Raw genomic sequence first — 20467 nt, 5'->3', positions numbered from 1 at the left:
CATAGGCGCCTGTGGGCGGGGAAAGCAGGGAATACGAGATTGTTTAATGGGCGGCCGGCTTTTTCAAAAGAGGAAAAGCCGCCGGAGCAGTGTGAATGCCGTGCAGCGCGGCGCCGGGGATCGGTGAGTATGAGAGAGGGCTGCTAACTTCAGTCACTCAGGGGATTAGCGGTCACCGGTGAGTCCTTCACTGGTGACCGCTAATCAGGACGCGGCACAGACAGAGCCGCAGCATGACAATGAAATCGGGTTAAGTTCACCCGAGTTCATTCTGACAGTGCGGCTCTGTCTGTGTCTGCTGTCATCTGCCATTCAGCTCTGCTACATGGCTGTCTGTGTCTGCTGTCAGCGGCCATGTAGCAGCGCTGAATGGCAGATGACATAGTAAAAAATACGCATTACACACGCATTACACACGCATTACACACGCTAGTAAAATCTCAAATAGCATCGCACTTGCGTTGCACTCGCACCTAACGTGAACTAAAATCAGCCGAGTTTTTTTCAGCCCAGTCGGACCGATTTTACTCGCATAGATGTGTTTCCACCCTTATTGTAGGCTGTAGGCTTGTCGGAAGAGGTGGGTCTTGAGATTCCTTTTGAAGCTTTCCATGGTAGCTAAGAGTCTGATATGCTGGTGTAGAGAGTTCCAGAGTATGGGGCAGGCGCAGGAGAAATCTTGTATGGAATAAGCCGCAGCATGCTCTACATTTGTCCAGTTTACTGAGCAGACTAGTACATGTATATGGCAAGCAGCTCCTGCTCTTGTCATGGATGAGCACACAGAGCCATACACATCCATACTCTACGGACATGACTAACCTCAAGTTTCGTATCATCTGAAGATGACCACAGGCACAGAAAATATATTGAACAAGAGCATTCCCATCATCTCTTATCCAGAACCTGACAAAGCCTTGCATTATACAGAAAGGCCATTGATTTTTATGGATAATGTTTGGTTTCTTCATCAGTGGTGCTGTAGGCAAATAAACACTGACTTCCGGTTTCCCCAAATTCGGCAGCCCTTCCATCTTTATTATTATTGACTGTTAGTTTTAATGGACACAACGATACTTCCTAGTGTTTCTGTGCAGAGCTGTCAGACCTGGCATGGTGACACCTTTCTCATTTCTAAAAACATGATTTGATCAAATATAAAACAGCATTGTATTGGAATCTGGCTTGGGTAAATTCCGACTGGTGACCGATGCATCACATTACATGACAATGCCAAAGATGTCTGACTTAATTGCAGATTGCTCTAATTTTGAGACGCAGTGGTGATACCAGACGTCACCAATGGCATTTTCTCACATGTATCTTTGGCATATCAGAATGGCACTAGGCTAGATTTTCCATGTACATAGATTTTCCATATACAAAAATATTGGTAGAGTATTTGTGTTGATGTTTCTTTGATATCATCAGCAAAGCATATAAATACTAATGCATTCAAGTCTATTGCTTTCTGCCCTACTCTCTTATAGATGGTGAGCCAGAGGTTGATGGAGCGCCAGCTGCTCCTCTTGATGTGAACTGTCTGGATGCTAATAAGGACTATGTAATAATCTCATGGAAACAGCCAGCAGTTGATGGTGGGAGTCCAATTGTGGGATATTTTATTGACAGGTTAGTAATATATCATGAATATTCATATTAAATTGTAAAAGGGGCATATCTTAGTGACCGACTTTTCAGATGTCCAAAGCTGTATATTTATGTATATTTATGAATAGTTATTCTATAACCATGGTCAGTTTTAGACAAAGTGTGGGTGAGGCAAAAATTAAATTTAGTGTTTAATACATCAGTATGGGGCAGATTCATCAAAGTATCAAGACCAGAATTCTGGTGTAAAAAGCTATGAAAAGTCACAATATTTTGGTGCCACCTGAGGCTGCGCTAACATTTTGTGGCTTATGGCATTCTGATGCCAATTTTTGTCAAGTTCCAACACACTGAGGCGGCATTACAACCTCGCTCGTCAAATGGTGGCCTTCCTTACTCCACAGATATTACTCTAGTCTGCAAATGGAGTAACATTTGTGGCAAGGAGCACAAGGAGGTGCATGGCACTCGTCAGAAACGCCTGATTCATTAACCCCTTAATGACCACAGGCGGCAAAATTACGTCCTAGCTGTCATAGTGTTAATCTCCCCCGTCTGCCGGCAGCAGCAGAGATTGGCGCACGTCTCAGCTGATTTATACAGCTGACATGTGTGCCTGCCAGTCACGAGCATAATCTCTATCCACCCGTGCCTTTTAACCCCTTAAATGGTGCTGTCAATAAGTGACAGCACCATTATAACCGCAGTTGCGCTGAAAGTTTACTTACAGGCTTCTACCGGAAGTCACGTGATGTGATCACGTGACTTCCAGTGGTTGTCATGGTAGCACAGGGTCATGTGATGACTCCTGTGCTCACATGACTAAGGTCCTGAAAACAAACAGTACTGGCTGTTACAAGAGATGACCATTTCTCCCGGTCTGAACGGTGCTGCTCTGATCGCAAGAAATGAATGAGCGATCAGACTGCTGATCCTTATAGTCCTCCAGGGAACATAGTAAAATAAAAAAAAAGTTTAAAAAAAAGTTTTGAAAAATTAAAAACAATAAAAAAAACTAAAAGTTCAAATCACCCCCTTTTCGCCCCATTGAAAATTAAAAGGTTAAAAAAATAAAATATGTACACACATTTGGTATCGATGTGCTTAGAGACGCCCGATCTATCAAAATATAAAATCAATTAATCCAATCAGTAAACAACGTAGCAGCAAAATTAAGTTTTTTGGTCGCCACAAATTTAGCAGGCAATCAAAATGTAGAATCTTTGCAAAAATGGTACGGTTAAAAACGTCAGCTCGAGACACAAAAAATAAGCCATCACTGAGCCATAGATTCCGAAAAATGAAAACTCTATGGGTCACGGAAAATGGCGCAAAACGTACTCCACTTTTTTGGACAAACTTCAGATTTTTTTTTAACCCCTTAGATAAAAGTAAACCTATACATGTTTGGTATGTACAAACTCGCACCGACCCAAGGCATCACATTGATACATCAGTTTTACCATATAGTGAACACTGTGAATAAAATATCTCAAAAACAATAGTGCAATCACAGGTTTTTTTTGCAATTTTTCCGCATTTGGATTTTTTTTGCTGTTTTCCAGTACACTATATGGTAAACTCTTGGTTTCATTTAAAGGTACAGCTCATTCCGCAAAAAATGAGCACTCACATGACCATATTGACTGAAACATAATAAGGTTACGTCTCTCGGAGGAAGAATGGCGAAAAAAACCCGGAAAGCGCAAAATCGGCCAGTTGTGAAGGGGTTAAAATGTGCATGCCTCTTAATGAATCAGGACCGTCTGACTCCAGCATGCCCCTCAACAATGCCTCAACAACACTGGCCTTGATGAATCGATGCTTATGCCATTAAAAGAGATTGATCAATTCTATTTTTAAATTGATCTTCCAATATGTGTTAGTCTCTTCAACTAAGGGCATACTGTAAGTACTGTTGGGAATAAATCAAAGGTTGTTCTAGTAAAAACCATGTGTACAGATTTAATACATTCATAATAACGTTTTGGGGAATTTTTTTTACTGGATTGTTGGACATGCTATACCTGCCTTCTTTTGCATAAATTATGTGTTATATAAGCAGCATCACATTTACTTGTGAGAACAATATGTCTAATAATGGGGCCTCAAGCACACGATTTTATTACAGATCTTCATTAATATTATTATTGGAGCAAAGTAAGCCAATTAACTGGTTGGGTACACTTAAAGAAAAGTGTCCCAGAATTATACGTTAATTATACACTGGTAAACCTAAGAAACACCTATTATTGTGATAAAAATAGACTAGATTTAGATATTTTCTATATTTTTTACTGTAGCATTGTCAATGCTCAAAGAGTCTATCAAATCTAAATGCGCACACACACACACACACACACACACACACACACACACACGCGCGCGCGGGCACGTGCGGGCGCGAGGAAAGCCATATGCAGAGACATGAAACATGCTTATTTCACCTATGCTGGTTGTACCCCAACTAAAGTAACATTTCTGGTGCAGCATGAGGTGGTGCACACCACTGAGAAGATGTGCCAATTTAGTTAAGTAGTGTGCACCTCTTAATAAATTTGGTGCATCTTATTCCTGTATGCCTGTCAGTCTTAAAGCACCACTCCAGCATTCTTTTTTTACTGCAGTGCTGGAGCAGTTCCACTAATGTAAGTCCCCTGTTCCTAGTCTTAAGGCCCCTTTACACACTGCAACATCGCTAGTGATATCGCTGTAACGTCACCGGTTTTGTGACGTAATAGCGAATTCCCCAGCGACATTGCAGTGTGTGACACGCATCAGCGACCTGGCCCCCGCTGTGAGGTCGCTGATCGCTAGAAACCTTTCAGGAATATTTTTTGGTCATTTGTTTCCCACTGCGCAGCAAGCATCGTTGTGTTTGACACCGTTCCAACGACATCGTTAGCGACTTAGAACCCAGCCCGTCGGCTCGCTATAGCGTTCCCTTTCCCGCCCCCTTACCTCCGATTGGTGGTCGCTGTTGCGTTCTGATTGGGATCGCCAATAAGAACGCACTAGCGATCACCAATCGGAGCTGAGGGGGACATGTAAAAAGGACACCTAGGTGGCTTCAGCGCCAAACACCACGCCCCTAACATAGGTGTGAGTCATCAAATAGCTGCTATGAGACACGTCCCCAATGACCAGTGAGGTCGTTCTGCAGGTCCATATCACTGCTGCATAGTTGGCCAGATCTGCCTGTTTGACAGCTCACCAGCGACTGTTTAGAGACTTTCCAGCGATCCCGGCCAGGTTGAGATCGCTGGTGGGATCGCTAGAAAGTCTCAGTGTGTAAAGGGGACTTTATACTCAACAGCTGAATTCTTTATCTATTATTGATGACTCTCCAGTCGGTGAACAGCAGATTGTGACTTGCCAGCTGCTCCAGTGTTTGCTGCACAATCTGGAAGTCACAACTCAATGTAAGTCTATAAAAGCTAGAATGAGGCTCTCATAGATTTGCATTGAGATATCGTGACCTTTGCTTCTGAATTACGGGCAGTCAGAAGTTGCAGTCACAAGATGGTGGTGTGGGACCAGAGCGGTGCCCAGAACAGCTGAAAATGGCAGGTGGTGAGTAGGTATAGGGAACTTTGATTAGAACCACTACTGCAGCTCTGCAATAAAAAAACGTTGGGGTGAGGCTTTAATTAATTGGAGCCTGTGTCTGCATACAGAACAGTGTTTTGCTGTATTGGCTGTTAGGGTATGTGCGCATGTGTGCGTATTACATGCAGTTACGCTGCGTTCTGTACCGCAGTGTAACTGCATGCGTCCTGCGTCCCCTGCACAATCTATGGAGATTGTGCAGGAGACGTGCGCACGTGGCATGTTAGAACGCAGCGATTCGGCTGCTTGCCGAATCGCTGTGTTCTAAGAAGTGACATGTCACTTCTTTCGTGCGTTCTGCATGCTGTCTATAGGGAGAGGCAGCATGCAGAGCGCACGAATCTGCCGGCACCATGCGCTTCAGAACGCAGCTGTTCAGCTGCGCTCTGAAGCGCACATTTTCGGTGCGGTGCAGAGCGCACACGTGCGCACATAGCCTTAAGTGTGCATAGACTAAGAAGAACTCATATAATCATGAACAGATTGAAGGGTTACTCATGTGAGCGATCAGCATAGGGCACTGATACATCATGTAGATTTATTACTTGTAAATGATATGACTGTTAAGAAAGCATTGGTTGCATTTAGGAGATTAGCCTTCTCCACATAAGGTGGGTTCTGTCTGCATCATACTGCCGAAACCCACCTGTAACTGCTGACGTCAAAGCTAATTAGTTACGGCATAAGGGGGAATAAAAATATCTCAATAGATGTAACAATGCCATGTGTTTGTTATATACGTGTATATTGTGTTGACAGTGTTTTCTTCCCTTTTTATGTGTAAGGTGTGAGGTTGGCACGAGCCACTGGACACAGTGTAATGACACTCCTGTGAAGTTTGCCCGCTTCCCAGTTACCGGCTTGATTGAAGGAAGGTCATACATTTTCCGTGTAAGGGCTGTAAATAAAACTGGAATTAGCAGACCTTCTCGTGTTTCAGAGCCAGTGGCAGCTCTAGATCCAGCAGACAGAGCCAGACTCAGAAGTAAGTCATCCGTGTACTAGCTGTACCCACATTGTGCTGAAATCACTGTTCTACGTCTTAATATATACAGTATTTCTCACAGTTTAGCGATGGCTACAAATTGCCTAGGGGACTCTCTATGAGCCCTCTCATTCCATGATGACACAGTTCTTGTATTGATACAATGTAGCAAACTACCAGGGTTGCGTTTGCCAATCTTAAAAAGGTTATGCAGAATTTTTTTACATTATTGCCTAAAAACTAACAGGTTGGTAGTTGCTAACAGAAGCAACTACCTGCCTGTTCTATCACAGACTGGTCACTGACTGCTCCTACCGGCGATTCAGCTGCTCCACGTCAACAGAGCAGCTCTTCTTATTCTGGCTGTTCTGTCTATGGTTCATGCTGATTAACAACCGGCTCCCCGCAGTTAGGCAGCTGTCAATCGAAATGACGTTGGCAATCATGACCCGTTAACAGAGCAAAGCAGAAAAGAAGTCGCTGTTCTGTCAATGTGTCATCAGGGTAAGCCGCTGAATCACAGGCAGGAGCGGTCTGTGACCATTCTGTGCTGGTAGAATTGGTAATAAGGACAACAGACAAATAGTTAGCAACTACCTGCTGTTTGTGCTTAGGCACATTGTATAAAAAAAAGTCCCAGGTAACCACTTTTAGGAAGGGCTCGCTGGAGTACGATGTGCCTAATTTATTAAGACACAGATGCCACCTAATGAATGTAGCTAATCTTCTCAGTGGCGTTCTCCTTCATGTGTCTAGACAGAAGTATTACTATAGTCAGTGACTGGAGTATCATTTCTGGTGCATAGAATGCCAACGCTTTTGCTGGATTTAACAAGTGACATAACCACACTACGTTCTGCCCCTGCTCCTCTCCTTGGCCCATTTTAGCAGAGTTGCTTCAATTTTGTGTGAAAACACCACAAGGTGCACAGTTACCACATTGCACAAAACTTTTGCTATTTTATTAAAGTGTTTTACAACAATTTTCTGGCAAAACCACAGATGAATCAGATGAATCAACCCCAAAGTATGTTAGAAAATGATAGAACTTAATCCCTTTACTTTTTCAATGACTTTTATTAACATTATTATGATACATTTCAGGTCGTCCTTCTGCTCCATGGACTGGGCAAATCATTGTAACTGAAGAAGAACCCACAGGTCAGAAAACTATATAGAGTAAAGACTGTGTGTGCTTCAGAATGTGTCGAGATATATGGGACCTTGGTTAACGAGAACAATCCGTTCTGGGAGTGTGCTTATTAACCAAGTTTTACTCGTTCAGCAAAGCAAGATTTCCCATAGGAAATCATTGTAATGCAGACAATTCGTTCCACAACTTGTTAAATGTCCCATTCTGGTCCCCTATTGTGTCATTCCACACACGCACAAACACGTACAAACACACACAAACTCACACAAACTCACATGCACATATTATATGCTCACCTTACCTTCCATTCCATCGCCGGCCTGCTGGGACTTGCTGTTTGCTAGCAAGGGCTGTGTATCGGGTAACCATGATGACGAGGGAGGAACTTCCGTACCTAGAGTGCTGACGTCAAAGGCAGGAGTCTCTGATTGGTCAGCGTGCTGCCTTTGAGTAGCGTCTGACAGCGGAAGTTCCTGCCTCGTCGCCGATGGTTACCGATACACAGCCTGGAGCGGCGAACTACAGGACGCAGGAGGCCGGCGATGGAACGGAAGGTACACATATTATGCTCACCTTACCTTCCGTTCCATCGCCGGCCTCCTGGGTCTTGTAGTTCGCTGTGAGGATTCCTCCCTCGTCGCGATGCACCAGCGAACTACAAGACCCAGTAGGCCGGCGATGAAACAGAAGGTAAGGTGAGCATAATACTGTATGTACATGCGTGCATGTTTGTTTGTGTGTGTTTTGTGCGTGCATGTGTGTGTTTGTGTGGACTGCAAGAGCGGCTCAGACCGCGGTGGATGTACGGAACCGTAAGTGTGTGTGGGGAGTATTTTGCTCGTACAGCAAAGCTTTCTCGTAAACCGAGTTACGAATTTACAGAAAGCTTTACTTGTTAAGTGAAATTCTTGTTAACTGGGTTACTTGTTAAGCGAGCTTCCACTGTACTGTATATATTAGAGGAGATTTGCAAAGCTAATTTTTGTATAATTGGAACAATAGCAATGCCTAAAGCCCGCTTTACACGTTGCAATTTCGCATACAATATCGTATGCGATTTGCAACGCCCCCATCGTATGTGTGGCACGTTCAATTTGTTGAATGTGCCGCACAAACGATTAACCCCCATCACACATACTTACCTTCCATACGACCTCGATGTGGGCGGCGAACGTTCACTTCCTGGAGTGGGAGGGACGTTCGGCGTCACATCGACGTCATGCAGCAGCCGGCCTATAGAAGCGGAGGGGCGGAGCTGAGTGGGACGTAAACATCCCGCCCACCTCCTTCCTTCCGCATTGTGGGTCGGGAGCCGCCGGACGTAGGTAAGATCTGTTCATCGTTCCCGGGGTGTCACACACTGCGATGTGTGCTACCCCGGGTACGATGAACAATCTGACGTGCAATTCTAGAGAAAGGTACGATGTGTATGCGATGAACGCTTTACCGTTCAATCGCACGTACCTGTCACACACTGCAATGTAACTTACGATGCCGGATGTGCATCACTTACGACGTGACCCCGCCGACACATTATAAGATACATTGCAGCGTGTAAAGCAGGCTTTATATGCTTTGTGCTGCATTTATTATGTGAATTACACATTTTTTGGACAACATGCAAGCAATTCGTAGCAGAAAAAAGGGTGTCATTTCAGATGTAACATTGAGGAAGATATAACAATGCAACTATGTGAGTTTTAGGGTGTAAAAAAGTCTCAAATTGCGTACTTCTAAATTTGCAATTTTTTTAACTTTCAATGCAATGCTCAACATTTTTCTAAAAAAAAAAAAGGGGGCAGAAATTAGCAAAAGGGAATGGGGTCACACACAGCCTTACAGACTTACTATATTTTTATGCCAAAAATAGAGATGTACGAACCTGTAGAAGTTTGGGTCGGCGGGTGCAGCCAAATCGTACCTTTACGGGTTCGGACTTGGCCCAAAGCCCAATGGAAGTCACTGATTGGCAGTTCGCTCACATACAGCCAACCATAAGCAGAACACTTCCGGGGGAGCGTGAGGTGAGGTTTTTCCATTATTTTTTGCGTACACACTCCTACCCCTGTCTCTGTTATTACAGGGAGAGGGACGAAGGACACGGGGGGAGGAAAGACAGGCAGGCAGACAGTAGCGGGAATAGATCGCAAAACCCAACTCACATATTAGATATTCTGTAGCTGCTATCAATCAAATAGCAGTACTGTATATTTCTGTAACTTTACTTGCATATATTTCTGAAATAAAACATCCAATCTCAGAACAAAAGCTATGCTTACATTCAGCATCCTGGTGCCAGTATAGCACTGGCTTTACTTTATATATCAAAATCCTGATGGTTGGTTCTCTTTAAACTCTGTGCAAGACGCACTGTATATGGACCCTAAAAGGGGCTTTACACACTGCGATATCAATGTCGATATCGCAAGCGAGCATACCCGCCCCCGTCGGTTGTGCGACATGGGCAAATCACTGCCCGTAGCGCACAACATCGCTTACACATGTCACACGGACTTACCTTCCCTGCGACGTCGCTCTGGCCGGTGAACCTCCTCCTTTCTAAGGGGGCGGTTTGTGCGGCGTCACAGCGACGTCACATGGCAGCCGTCTAATAGAAGCGGAGGGGCGGAGATGAGCGGGCGGAATATCCCGCCCACCTCCTTCCTTCCTTCTTTTCCAGTGGACGCAGGTAGGAGATGTTGTTCCTGTGGTGTTACATGTAGCGATGTGTGGTGCCGCAGGAACGACGAACAACATCATACCTGCAGCAGCAACGATATTATGAAAAGGAGCGACGTGTCAACGATCAACGATTTTTGATGTTTTTGTGATCGTTGATCGTCGCTCCTTGGTGTCACATGCTGCGATGTCGTTAACGGCGCCGGATGTGCGTCACTAACGAAGTGACCCCGACGATATATCGTTACCGATGTCGCATCGTGTAAAGCACCCTTTAATGTTAGGAAATCTGTCCCATTGTTCCTGATAAATAATTAATCATTTCTATCATTAAAAACTGCAGAGGGGATTATTCCTGGACCACCATCCAACCTCTCTGTGACAGAAGCCACCAAAAACTACGTGGTGCTGAGCTGGAAGCCTCCTGAATTGCGCGGTCATGAAGGTGTCATGTACTATGTAGAAAAGGTAGGACTGAGCCAGGACTAATTGTCTTTCATGTAACCCTGCATTATTGAAGTTCATTTACAATTAATAAAATAACCACATGCAAACATCCTAGCTAGCTGACTCTACAGATCGGTCTTATGATTACCCTTACAATTCCTTTGGGGATTTCCACCCAAGTTTATCAGACTTCTGAATGGCAGATCTGTCAAGTTATGAAGGGATTTATTCTCTCATTCATACAGGGAACCTGACAGGCGATGCATATTGCCTGAACAATAGGCAATGTGAAGCAAATACTCACTGGAGCATTTCAGAGCATACATACTTTGAAAAGCCATCTGGGTACTGTGTGTCTTCGATGAGTAGTCCAAGACGAGTATGGTCCCCAGGGGCTTCTGCCTGCCACAATCTCCTACACCAGTATTTCCCAACTTCAATCTTCAGGAGCCACCAACAGTGTATGTTTTTAGGATTTCCTTAGTATTACATAAGTGATAATTTAATTATCTCTACAGGGGATGATTCCTACACCTGTGCTATATTAATTCTTAAAACATGCACTGTTGGTGGGTGTTGAGGACTGGAGTTGGAGAACACTGGTCTAGACTAACAGGTCTTTTCCTATACACACACACACACACGCACAGGGAGAGATTTGTTAGGGAAACAAGGCTGCGAGAAGCTGCTTGGAACCAACCATGTACTAACCTTCAAAAACACAGTCACCGTCTGGTTCTTCAAACTATGCTTCCTTAGAGAAAACATACATAGCTGCAGTAACGCAACCAGGCTCTGATTCATGCTGCTAGTGATTCGGGCAGAATTATTCTCATTAGGTACCCTTTAAAAGGCCAAATATGTAATTCAAGAGTCGAAGAAACATTGATGAAAGCCTCTATAGGAATTGTACGTGAACACATTGGTAACTGTGTAGGCAAGGAGGCAAGAATGCTGCGTAGAATATTAAGTGTAAGTGTGTAACACCTGGGTAGGTAGGAAAACTCACGTACTTATTACTATAGTGTGATGAGGGTGAAATTAGGAGCCAAGTATATAGCTGAATATTGCAAAGCAGACCTGTACTCTATTCATGCCGTTACAGAGCGTCGCCGGCACAGAGAACTGGCAGAGAGTGAACACAGAAATCCCAGTGAAGTCTCCAAGGTTTGCTCTCTTTGATCTTGCCGAGGGAAAGTCTTATAGTTTCAGAGTACGTTCCTGTAACTCTGCTGGAGTGGGGGAACCCTCAGAGGCAACGGAGTCCACTGTAGTGGGTGACAAACTTGGTAAGTGATATCAATACACACAGTCAGGCATGACGTTAGCACGTGCAGGCTGGTCATTCAGATCCTTTGTAGTTTTTATTAACTTGTACAAATAATTTCCTAATAAATTAATATATAGGGGATGTTCCTTCTGCAACATGAAAATAGTTCAACATCTTTTTTTTAATTTTCCCTAACTCCTTACCTGTCTTCCTGTAGACATCCCCAACCCACCAAGTAACCTTGTGCCTACAAGGAACACAGACACCTCTGTGGTTCTTACATGGACAGAGTCCAAGGATGCCAGAGAGCTGGTGGGATACTATATCGAGGCCAGCATTCAAGGATCTGATAAGTGGGAACCATGCAACAACAACCCAGTGAAAGGCACTAGGTAACCAAGGTTCCTGCTAGGGTTTAGCCATTTTCTTCTGCGTCTTCGTTAACCATAATATTATAGATACATTACTCATAACCAATCATATGAATAATCTATGTTACAAATTGTGAGCAATGATTTCTCTGCCTTTATGTATAAACAAATTATTAAAGATGTTTTCTCGACCTTTAATAACCTATCTTAAGAATAGGTGATCAATATCAGGTAAGCGGGGCTCCAAATCCTTCAACTGAAACTAGCACGGCACATTGTGTACTGGTGGTACGAGATACTTACCACCACTACATTGGCTTTGTCGTGGTGGTAAAATATCTTCAACAAATTTTAAAAACATTTTATTTCCTTCAATGTTTGTCTACATTTAGATTTTTGGGATGGCAGATGATCTAAAAGGAATTCTAGTAATAGACACACTGGTCGTCATTTTTTTTATTTTTTTTTTTAGAAGCCACACCACTTGTGTTCATCAGATATCTTGGTATACCGGACAATACAAGACAAATCTGCAATATCAGACAAAGCCAGTGTCATTACAAGACACATGGACACAAGTCGTGCTATTTTGGGCCAGAAGGAGGGGGAAAATAAAATAAATCTCTTTTTTTCAAGATATCTAACTCCTTTAATATTAAAGCTCTGGAGATAAGAGTCACGGATGATCTATAAATGATTTTGTGGATTGCCATATGTCCTTTTTGTGATATAATATTCATATTCACCTTTAAAATGTGCATAGTGAGGTTTATATAACTATGTGCAATGTTCATAGTGAGGATTATAGATGACTTTCTGTGCAATTTTCATATTGAAGTTTATACAGTTGGTACGGAAAGTATTCAGAGCCCTTTAAATTTTTCACTCATTGTTTCATTGCAGCCATTTGGTAAATTCAAAAAGGTTCATTTTTCTTCTCATTAATGTACACTCTGCACCCCATCTTGACAGAAAAAAAACAGAAATGTAGACATTTTTGCAATTTTTTTTAAACAAGAAAAACTGAAATATCACATAGTTATAAGTATTGTTCAGTATTGAGTAGAAGCACCCTTTTGAGCTAGTACATCCATAAGTCTTCTTGGGAATGATGCAACAAGTTTTTCACACCTGGATTTGGGGATCCTCGGACATTCTTCCTTGCAGATCCTCTCCAGTTGGAAGAGGTGAACATTGGCGGACAGCCATTTTCAGGTCTCTCCAGAGATGCTCAATTGGGTTTAGGTCAGGGCTCTGACTTGGCCAGTCAAGAGTGGTCACAGAGTTGTTCTGAAGCCACTCTTTTGTTATTTTAGCTGTGTACTTAGGGTCATTGTCTTTTTGGAAGGTGAACCTTCGGCCAAGTCTGAGGTCCCGAGCACTGTGGAAGAAGTTTTCTTCCAGGATATCTCTGTACTTGACCGCATTCATCTTTCCTTCAATTGCAACCAGTTGTCCTGTCCCTGCAGCTGAAAAACACCCCCATAGCATGATGCTGCCACCACCATGTTTTACTGATGGGATTGTATTGGGCAAGTGATGAGTAGTGCCTGGTTTTCTCCATACATACCACTTAGAATTATCACCAAAATGTTCTATCTTCATCTCATCAGACCAGAGAATCTTATTTCTCATAGTCTGTGAGTCTTTCATGTGTCTTTTGCAAACTCTATGCGGTTTTTCATATGTCTTGCACTGAGTAGAGGCTTCCGTCGGGCCCGCTGCCATAAAGGCCCGACTGGTGGAGGGCTGCAGTGATAGTTGACTTTGTGGAACTTTCTCCCATTTTCCTATTGCATCTCTGGAGCTCAGCCACAGTGATATTGGGGGTTCGTCCTTACCTCTCTCACCAAGGCTCTTCCCCCACAATTGATCAGTTTGGCTGGATGGCCAGGTCTAGGAAGATTTCTGGTGGTCCCAAACTTCTTTCATTTAAGGATTATGGAGGCACTGGGCTCTTAGGGACCTTGAGTACTGCAGAAATTCTTTTGTCACCTTGACCAGATCTGTGTCTTGCCACAATTCTGTCTCTGAGCTCCTTAGGAGTTCCTTTGACCTCATTATTCTCATTTGGTCTGACATGCGCTGTGAGCTGTGAGGTGTGCCTTTCCAAATCAAGTACTATCAGTTTAATTAAACACAGCTGGACTCCAATGAAGGAGTACAATTAGGAGAACCATCTCAAGGAGGATCACAAGGAAATGGAAAAAAAAATACTTAGATATGAGCAAAGGGTCTGAATACTTATGACCATGTGATATTTCAGTTTTCCTTGTTTAAAAAATTTGCAAAAATGTCTACATTTTTGTTTTTTTTTGTCAAGATGGGGTGCAGAGTGTACATTACTGAAAAAAAGGAATGAACTTTTTTGAATTTACCAAATGGCTGCAATGAAATAAAGAGTGAAAAATATGGGTCTGAATACTTTCCGTACCCACTGTATGACTATGTGCAATGTTCATAGTGAGGTTTATAGATGACTTTCTGTGCAATATTCATAGTGAGATTTATACATGACTTTCTGTGCAATGTTCATAGTGAGATTTATATGACTATGTGCAATGTTCATAGTGAGGGTTATATATGACTATGTGCAATGTTCATAGTGAGGGTTATATATGACTATGTGCAATGTTCATAGTGAGATTTATATATGACTATGTGCAATATTCATAGTGAGGTTTATATATGACTATGTGCAATGTTCATGCTTAGTTCATGTGTTTATACATATTTAATCTTGTTCATATGCTGAGAATGTGTATGCTTCTCTGCTGCACATAGATTTGTCTGCCATGGTCTTCTTACTGGTGAAAACTACATATTACGGGTCCGAGCTGTGAATGCTGCTGGTCTTAGCGGCTATTCTTCTGACTCAGAGCCAATAATAGTGAAAGCTGCCATTGGTAAGTGATGCCTCATTAATGATAACCAGAGTTGGTAGTTTGTTATACATTTACATTGAGCTTTCATTGGTATAATGATCATTTAATCAGTGCTGTCGCTTTGCACCATCACTCCACTTTTCCTTTACTACATTGATTTCTCACAATCCAGCTGATGTTAATTGTGATGTTCTATGTGAGTACACATTCCACTACCAGTGCTGTTCGTAGCCTCCCACTGTGTCTGAAGTCACATCTCTTCATCTATGGTAGAAGGAATCCAGATTTCATGGTCCAGTATGTGAAATCCATTCCTGATGATATTGCACTTGCATTTCTGCACACTGTTATGACTGTATATAATCTACTAGCATATAGCATGGAACTACTATTGCTGCATGACATAGTCATAGTTCATTTCTAGCTATGCTAACAGCTTGCAACTGGATGTTCTGTCTTATGTTAATAGTCTGTTTCATATGTTGCATTGTGGGAGAAAGCACCATGAGCATTATTTTAAAGGAAACCTGTCATGTGGATTTTATACCTCCAGCTAATGTGTATATATACACACTTTTATACTGATTACAGTTCGGTCCAGAAATATTTGGACAGTGACACAATTTTCGCGAGTTGGGCTCTGCATGCCACCACATTGGATTTGAAATGAAACCTCTACAACAGAATTCAAGTGCAGATTGTAACGTTTAATTTGAAGGTTTGAACAAAAATATCTGATAGAAATTGTAGGAATTGTACACATTTCTTTACAAACACTCCACATTTTAGGAGGTCAAAAGTAATTGGACAAATAAACCAAACCCAAACAAAATATTTTTATTTTCAATATTTTGTTGCGAATCCTTTGGAGGCAATCACTGCCTTAAGTCTGGAACCCATGGACATCACCAAACGCTGGGTTTCCTCCTTCTTAATGCTTTGCCAGGCCTTTACAGCCGCAGCCTTCAGGTCTTGCTTTTTGTGGGTCTTTCCGTCTTAAGTCTGGATTTGAGCAAGTGAAATGCATGCTCAATTGGGTTAAGATCTGGTGATTGACTTGGCCATTGCAGAATGTTCCACTTTTTTGCACTCATTAACTCCTGGGTAGCTTTGGCTGTATGCTTGGGGTCATTGTCCATCTGTACTATGAAGCGCCGTCCGATCAACTTTGCGGCATTTGGCTGAATCTGGGCTGAAAGTATATCCCAGTACACTTCAGAATTCATCCGGCTACTCTTGTCTGCTGTTATGTCATCAATAAACACAAGCGACCCAGTGCCATTAAAAGCCATGCATGCCCATGCCATCACGTTGCCTCCACCATGTTTTACAGAGGATGTGGTGTGCCTTGGATCATGTGCCATTCCCTTTCTTCTCCAAACTTTTTTCTTCCCATCATTCTGGTACAGGTTGATCTTTGTCTCATCTGTCCATAGAATACTTTTCCAGAACTGAGCTGGCTTCATGAGGTGTTTTTCAGCAAATTTAACTCTGGCCTGTCTATTTTTGGAATTGATGAATGGTTTGCATCTAGATGTGAACCCTTTGTATTTACTTTCATGGAGACTTCTCTTTACTGTTGACTTAGAGACAGATACACCTACTTCACTGAGAGTGTTCTGGACTTCAGTTGATGTTGTGAACGGGTTCTTCTTCACCAAAGAAAGTATGCGGCGATCATCCACCACTGTTGTCATCCGTGGACGCCCAGGCCTTTTTGAGTTCCCAAGCTCACCAGTCACTTCCTTTTTTCTCAGAATGTACCCGACTGTTGATTTTGCTACTCCAAGCATGTCTGCTATCTCTCTGATGGATTTTTTCTTTTTTTTCAGCCTCAGGATGTTCTGCTTCACCTCAATTGAGAGTTCCTTAGACCGCATGTTGTCTGGTCACAGCAACAGCTTCCAAATGCAAAACCACACACCTGTAATCAACCCCAGACCTTTTAACTACTTCATTGATTACAGGTTAACGAGGGAGACGCCTTCAGAGTTAATTGCAGCCCTTAGAGTCCCTTGTCCAATTACTTTTGGTCCCTTGAAAAAGAGGAGGCTATGCATTACAGAGCTATGATTCCTAAACCCTTTCTCCGATTTGGATGTGAAAACTCTCATATTGCATCTGGGAGTATGCACTTTCAGCCCATATTATATATATAATTGTATTTCTGAACATGTTTTTGTAAACAGCTAAAATAACAAAACTTGTGTCACTGTCCAAATATTTCTGGACCTAACTGTATATCCATACTTTGATTGTAGAAATCTGTTTTGTCATTTCTGAAAAATCCAGCATTGAAACAGTATGCAAATGTGCTGCAAGTGCTTCAGGGTGGGACAGTGCACTTGCAGCTTTCCTGCACTCTACCTATTCCCCACCTACTGCCTGCTGCCTGTCTCTGACTGACAGGTCTCTCTTATTTCAATGACCTCTCAGTCTGAGAGGAGGCAGACGGCAGGTAGAGAATAGAGAGAGAGGGCACTGTCCCACCCCGAGGAACTTGAGGTTCATTTACATACAATTTCCATGCTGTAGTTCTCAGAAACAACAAAATAGAGTTCTACAATGAAGGTATAGATTTAATCAGCATAAAATGATTTGCACATACATGACATTAAATTTAGATTGTTGAGGTTCCCTTTAAGTATCACCATTTTTGTCCAAAAAACTAAGATATCAGAAAATAATTTGAAATTTAAGGGGTTGTCTAACTGCAGACATTTATCATTTGTTCGGTGGCGGTCTGACTGCCAATTTTTAAACCACGAATAAACGTAAAACCCTGTTTGGCTCATTATAGTCAAATGCTGTGTTGCTTTGTCTCCATAGAAGCTGACAGGAGCCGTATTGGCATAGTACATTCCTAGATCCTCCGGCACTTCATTCTATCACTGAAGAATAGTCACAGCTGCCGATCACACTTTGATGACATAGCCAAGCAGTATGGTGTCATGAAAAGGCTTCTTTGTGCCTCAATGTCATATACTGTACTATAATAAAGAACATACCCAGTTTATGGGTACTACGTCCAGACATGGCAGTTGCTTTGTAATGTAGCTACTATTTTGATATCATGCAATTTTTGCATGTAAATCCAATTTTTAGATACTAATTCCTTTGTGTTCTGCTTATTGCATACAGTTAAATTTAGATTTTTTTTATTGATTTTTTTGTAGTTATTTTTACCCTAGTGTCTACCAATATTTGTACAGTAAAAGCTAATGCCCTTGGGTCTTAGCGATACTTGGCATAGGCCATAGATGACAAATTACATAATTTTTGGGAATATATGCAATTTGGCTAAAACTGAGGTGCATGAGGATTAAACGGGTTGTCCAGTGCTGGGACAAAACCTTCACAATCACTATCCTTCCACCAAGTAAAGTAATAACACCTATACTCACTTCTGGTGCCGGCAATGTTCCAGCAGTATCGGCATTGCCTCTCTCGGGGATCGTGTAACACTTTGTTATGTGATCTCAGCTGCCGCTTCACTGTTACCTCCTTTGGACAAATCAGATATCTGTAGACAGTGAGAAAGCAGCCACGACTCTTACTTCCTCCGAATGTCAGTTATGTCTGAAGAAGGGAACAGTGAATCAGCCACTGATTGGCTGCAGGGATTACATGACATAACAATGTTACGCTATCCCTGGGAGAACCAGGGCTGACACCGCTGGAACATCACCGGCACCAAAGGTGGCTATACAGTAGGTGTTATTATTTTACTTGGGGGAAATATAGTGATTGAAAAGGGGTTGTCCAAGTAATGGCCAACCTCTCCAAGGAAGAGAAAAACTGTTATTCTTTATGATCTTTACTGTTCTTTGGCTCCTTGTGTGATGTAGCACCCCCAGATTCTGACATTTCTAAAACACTGTGTCTAGTTTTGCCTGGTTTGTTCATGTAAAGTGTATTCAGCAAACAGGTGAATTGCCTAGAAAAGCTTTGTCATCTGCTTTGCTGATATATTCATGTACATGTGACCCTAATTCTGGTTTCTCCAATAACTAACCTATATTTCTTTCAATTTGCAGAGCAAAATATACTGTATATATTGAGCATGTTTATGTACTGAATTGTTGTGTCCAGTAAAGAACAGAGGGCTTCTCCAAAGCATCCAGGACAGGATTCTCTTTGGTTTGATTTTGATAATTTTTTTCCTTTGACTTTAATGGGAGGTATCATTGGGGGGGCAGTTTGGTAGCCTTGAGTGTGTTCTTAGCATCCTGATTGAACATACTAGCTCTCTGTTACTTAGTGGACAAAATGTTAAATGTAGAACATAATCTGATAACAATGTCTTTGTTATCTTCTGAATGCTGTAGGGGGAGGATTGCCACATGGTGCGTGCCCTGAACTGAGTGCTAGTGCTGATGGACTAACAGACTCCCCTGCATGTCGGGTAGTCAAGCATGAGTCCTCACAGCAGTCCCCCATCACAGATGCATTACCCAATAGCAGTGATAACACCAAAAATGTCTCACCCAGTAAAAGTGGTATACCTGGATCTGCAGGAGTAAGTAAGATAAGTGCAAGTAATGAGTCCGAGGCTCCCACACCCTCACCACAGAATGAAGGAGCTGAGCATGAAAGTAAGTGTGAAACCACAGCCTCCTGCCTCCCGACTCCATAAGTCATGGACATATGGCAAACAACTGCTAAAACAACTCTTCATCCCGTTATTGCCCCTTTACCAGAATGATCAATAACTGGCCACATTACTGGTCATAGAACACCAAAGGCTCAACACAGATAGGATACATGGCTGGGTGCTATAGTTTTACAGTGTGACGTTTGTAATAAATAAGTAGTAATTAGTATATTTCTGGGTATATAAAATTGGTATTGTACTGTTTGATGCTGAGGTATTATAATTGGAGTGGTTTGGTAAGAAACTTTTGGAAAACAGCCCTATTATGGTGGTGTTACACATTGGGTAATACGTATGGGACTGATCGGTCCTGTAATATCATCACATATGGTCACTGTAAATTGTGAAAGTAACGACTTTATCACACATCAGTTTTTTGGTGCCATTTGCTATTTTTACGGCTATGTTATGGACCCATTACTATCAATTCACATGTCTCTTTTTTTCTTGACTGGCTGTCCACAAGATAAAAAGCAGAGACATGTTGCAGACCAAACGTACCAATGCAAGTCAATGGCGCTGTAAAAAAAAAAATCACAGTACACAGATTTCATCACAGATAGAAGATAAAAAATGTAATTTCTTCAGATGAGAAAAATGAATGTAACAAGGATTGCAAAAGCTGATAAACGGACCAAACATGGATCCAGCACTGTGAAAAAACACCCACTGTTTTTCATATAAGAGAAAGCCTGATTGGTAGAAAGTGGAAAGCACTTAAAGGAGTTGTTCCCTTTCAATTAAAGGGAACCAATCACCAGGATTTTCATATATAAGCTAAAACCAGTGCTATACTGGCACTA

At 42.3% G+C, this 20467-nt stretch overlaps 1 protein-coding gene across 3 annotated transcripts in view; it reads left to right on the top strand.

The window, feature by feature from the left end:
* The window catches only part of MYOM1 (myomesin 1), a 175824-nt gene that overhangs the window by 95241 nt on the left and 60116 nt on the right, over window positions 1-20467 (top strand). For 2 of the 3 annotated variants that reach the window (XM_075314487.1, XM_075314489.1), the window contains 7 exons: window positions 1491-1632; window positions 6006-6205; window positions 7310-7366; window positions 10381-10505; window positions 11590-11773; window positions 11972-12146; window positions 14910-15031. In XM_075314487.1, the coding sequence (XP_075170602.1) occupies window positions 1491-1632; window positions 6006-6205; window positions 7310-7366; window positions 10381-10505; window positions 11590-11773; window positions 11972-12146; window positions 14910-15031 (1005 nt within the window). Of the gene's footprint in view, window positions 1-1490; window positions 1633-6005; window positions 6206-7309; window positions 7367-10380; window positions 10506-11589; window positions 11774-11971; window positions 12147-14909; window positions 15032-19338; window positions 19606-20467 lie in introns of all 3 variants that reach the window. The other variant, XM_075314490.1, reaches the window with a different exon arrangement.

Source organism: Anomaloglossus baeobatrachus, chromosome 6 (genome assembly GCF_048569485.1).
Source record: "Anomaloglossus baeobatrachus isolate aAnoBae1 chromosome 6, aAnoBae1.hap1, whole genome shotgun sequence".
Lineage (NCBI taxonomy): Eukaryota > Metazoa > Chordata > Amphibia > Anura > Aromobatidae > Anomaloglossus > Anomaloglossus baeobatrachus.
This window is presented reverse-complemented; position numbering and strand designations above follow the sequence as displayed.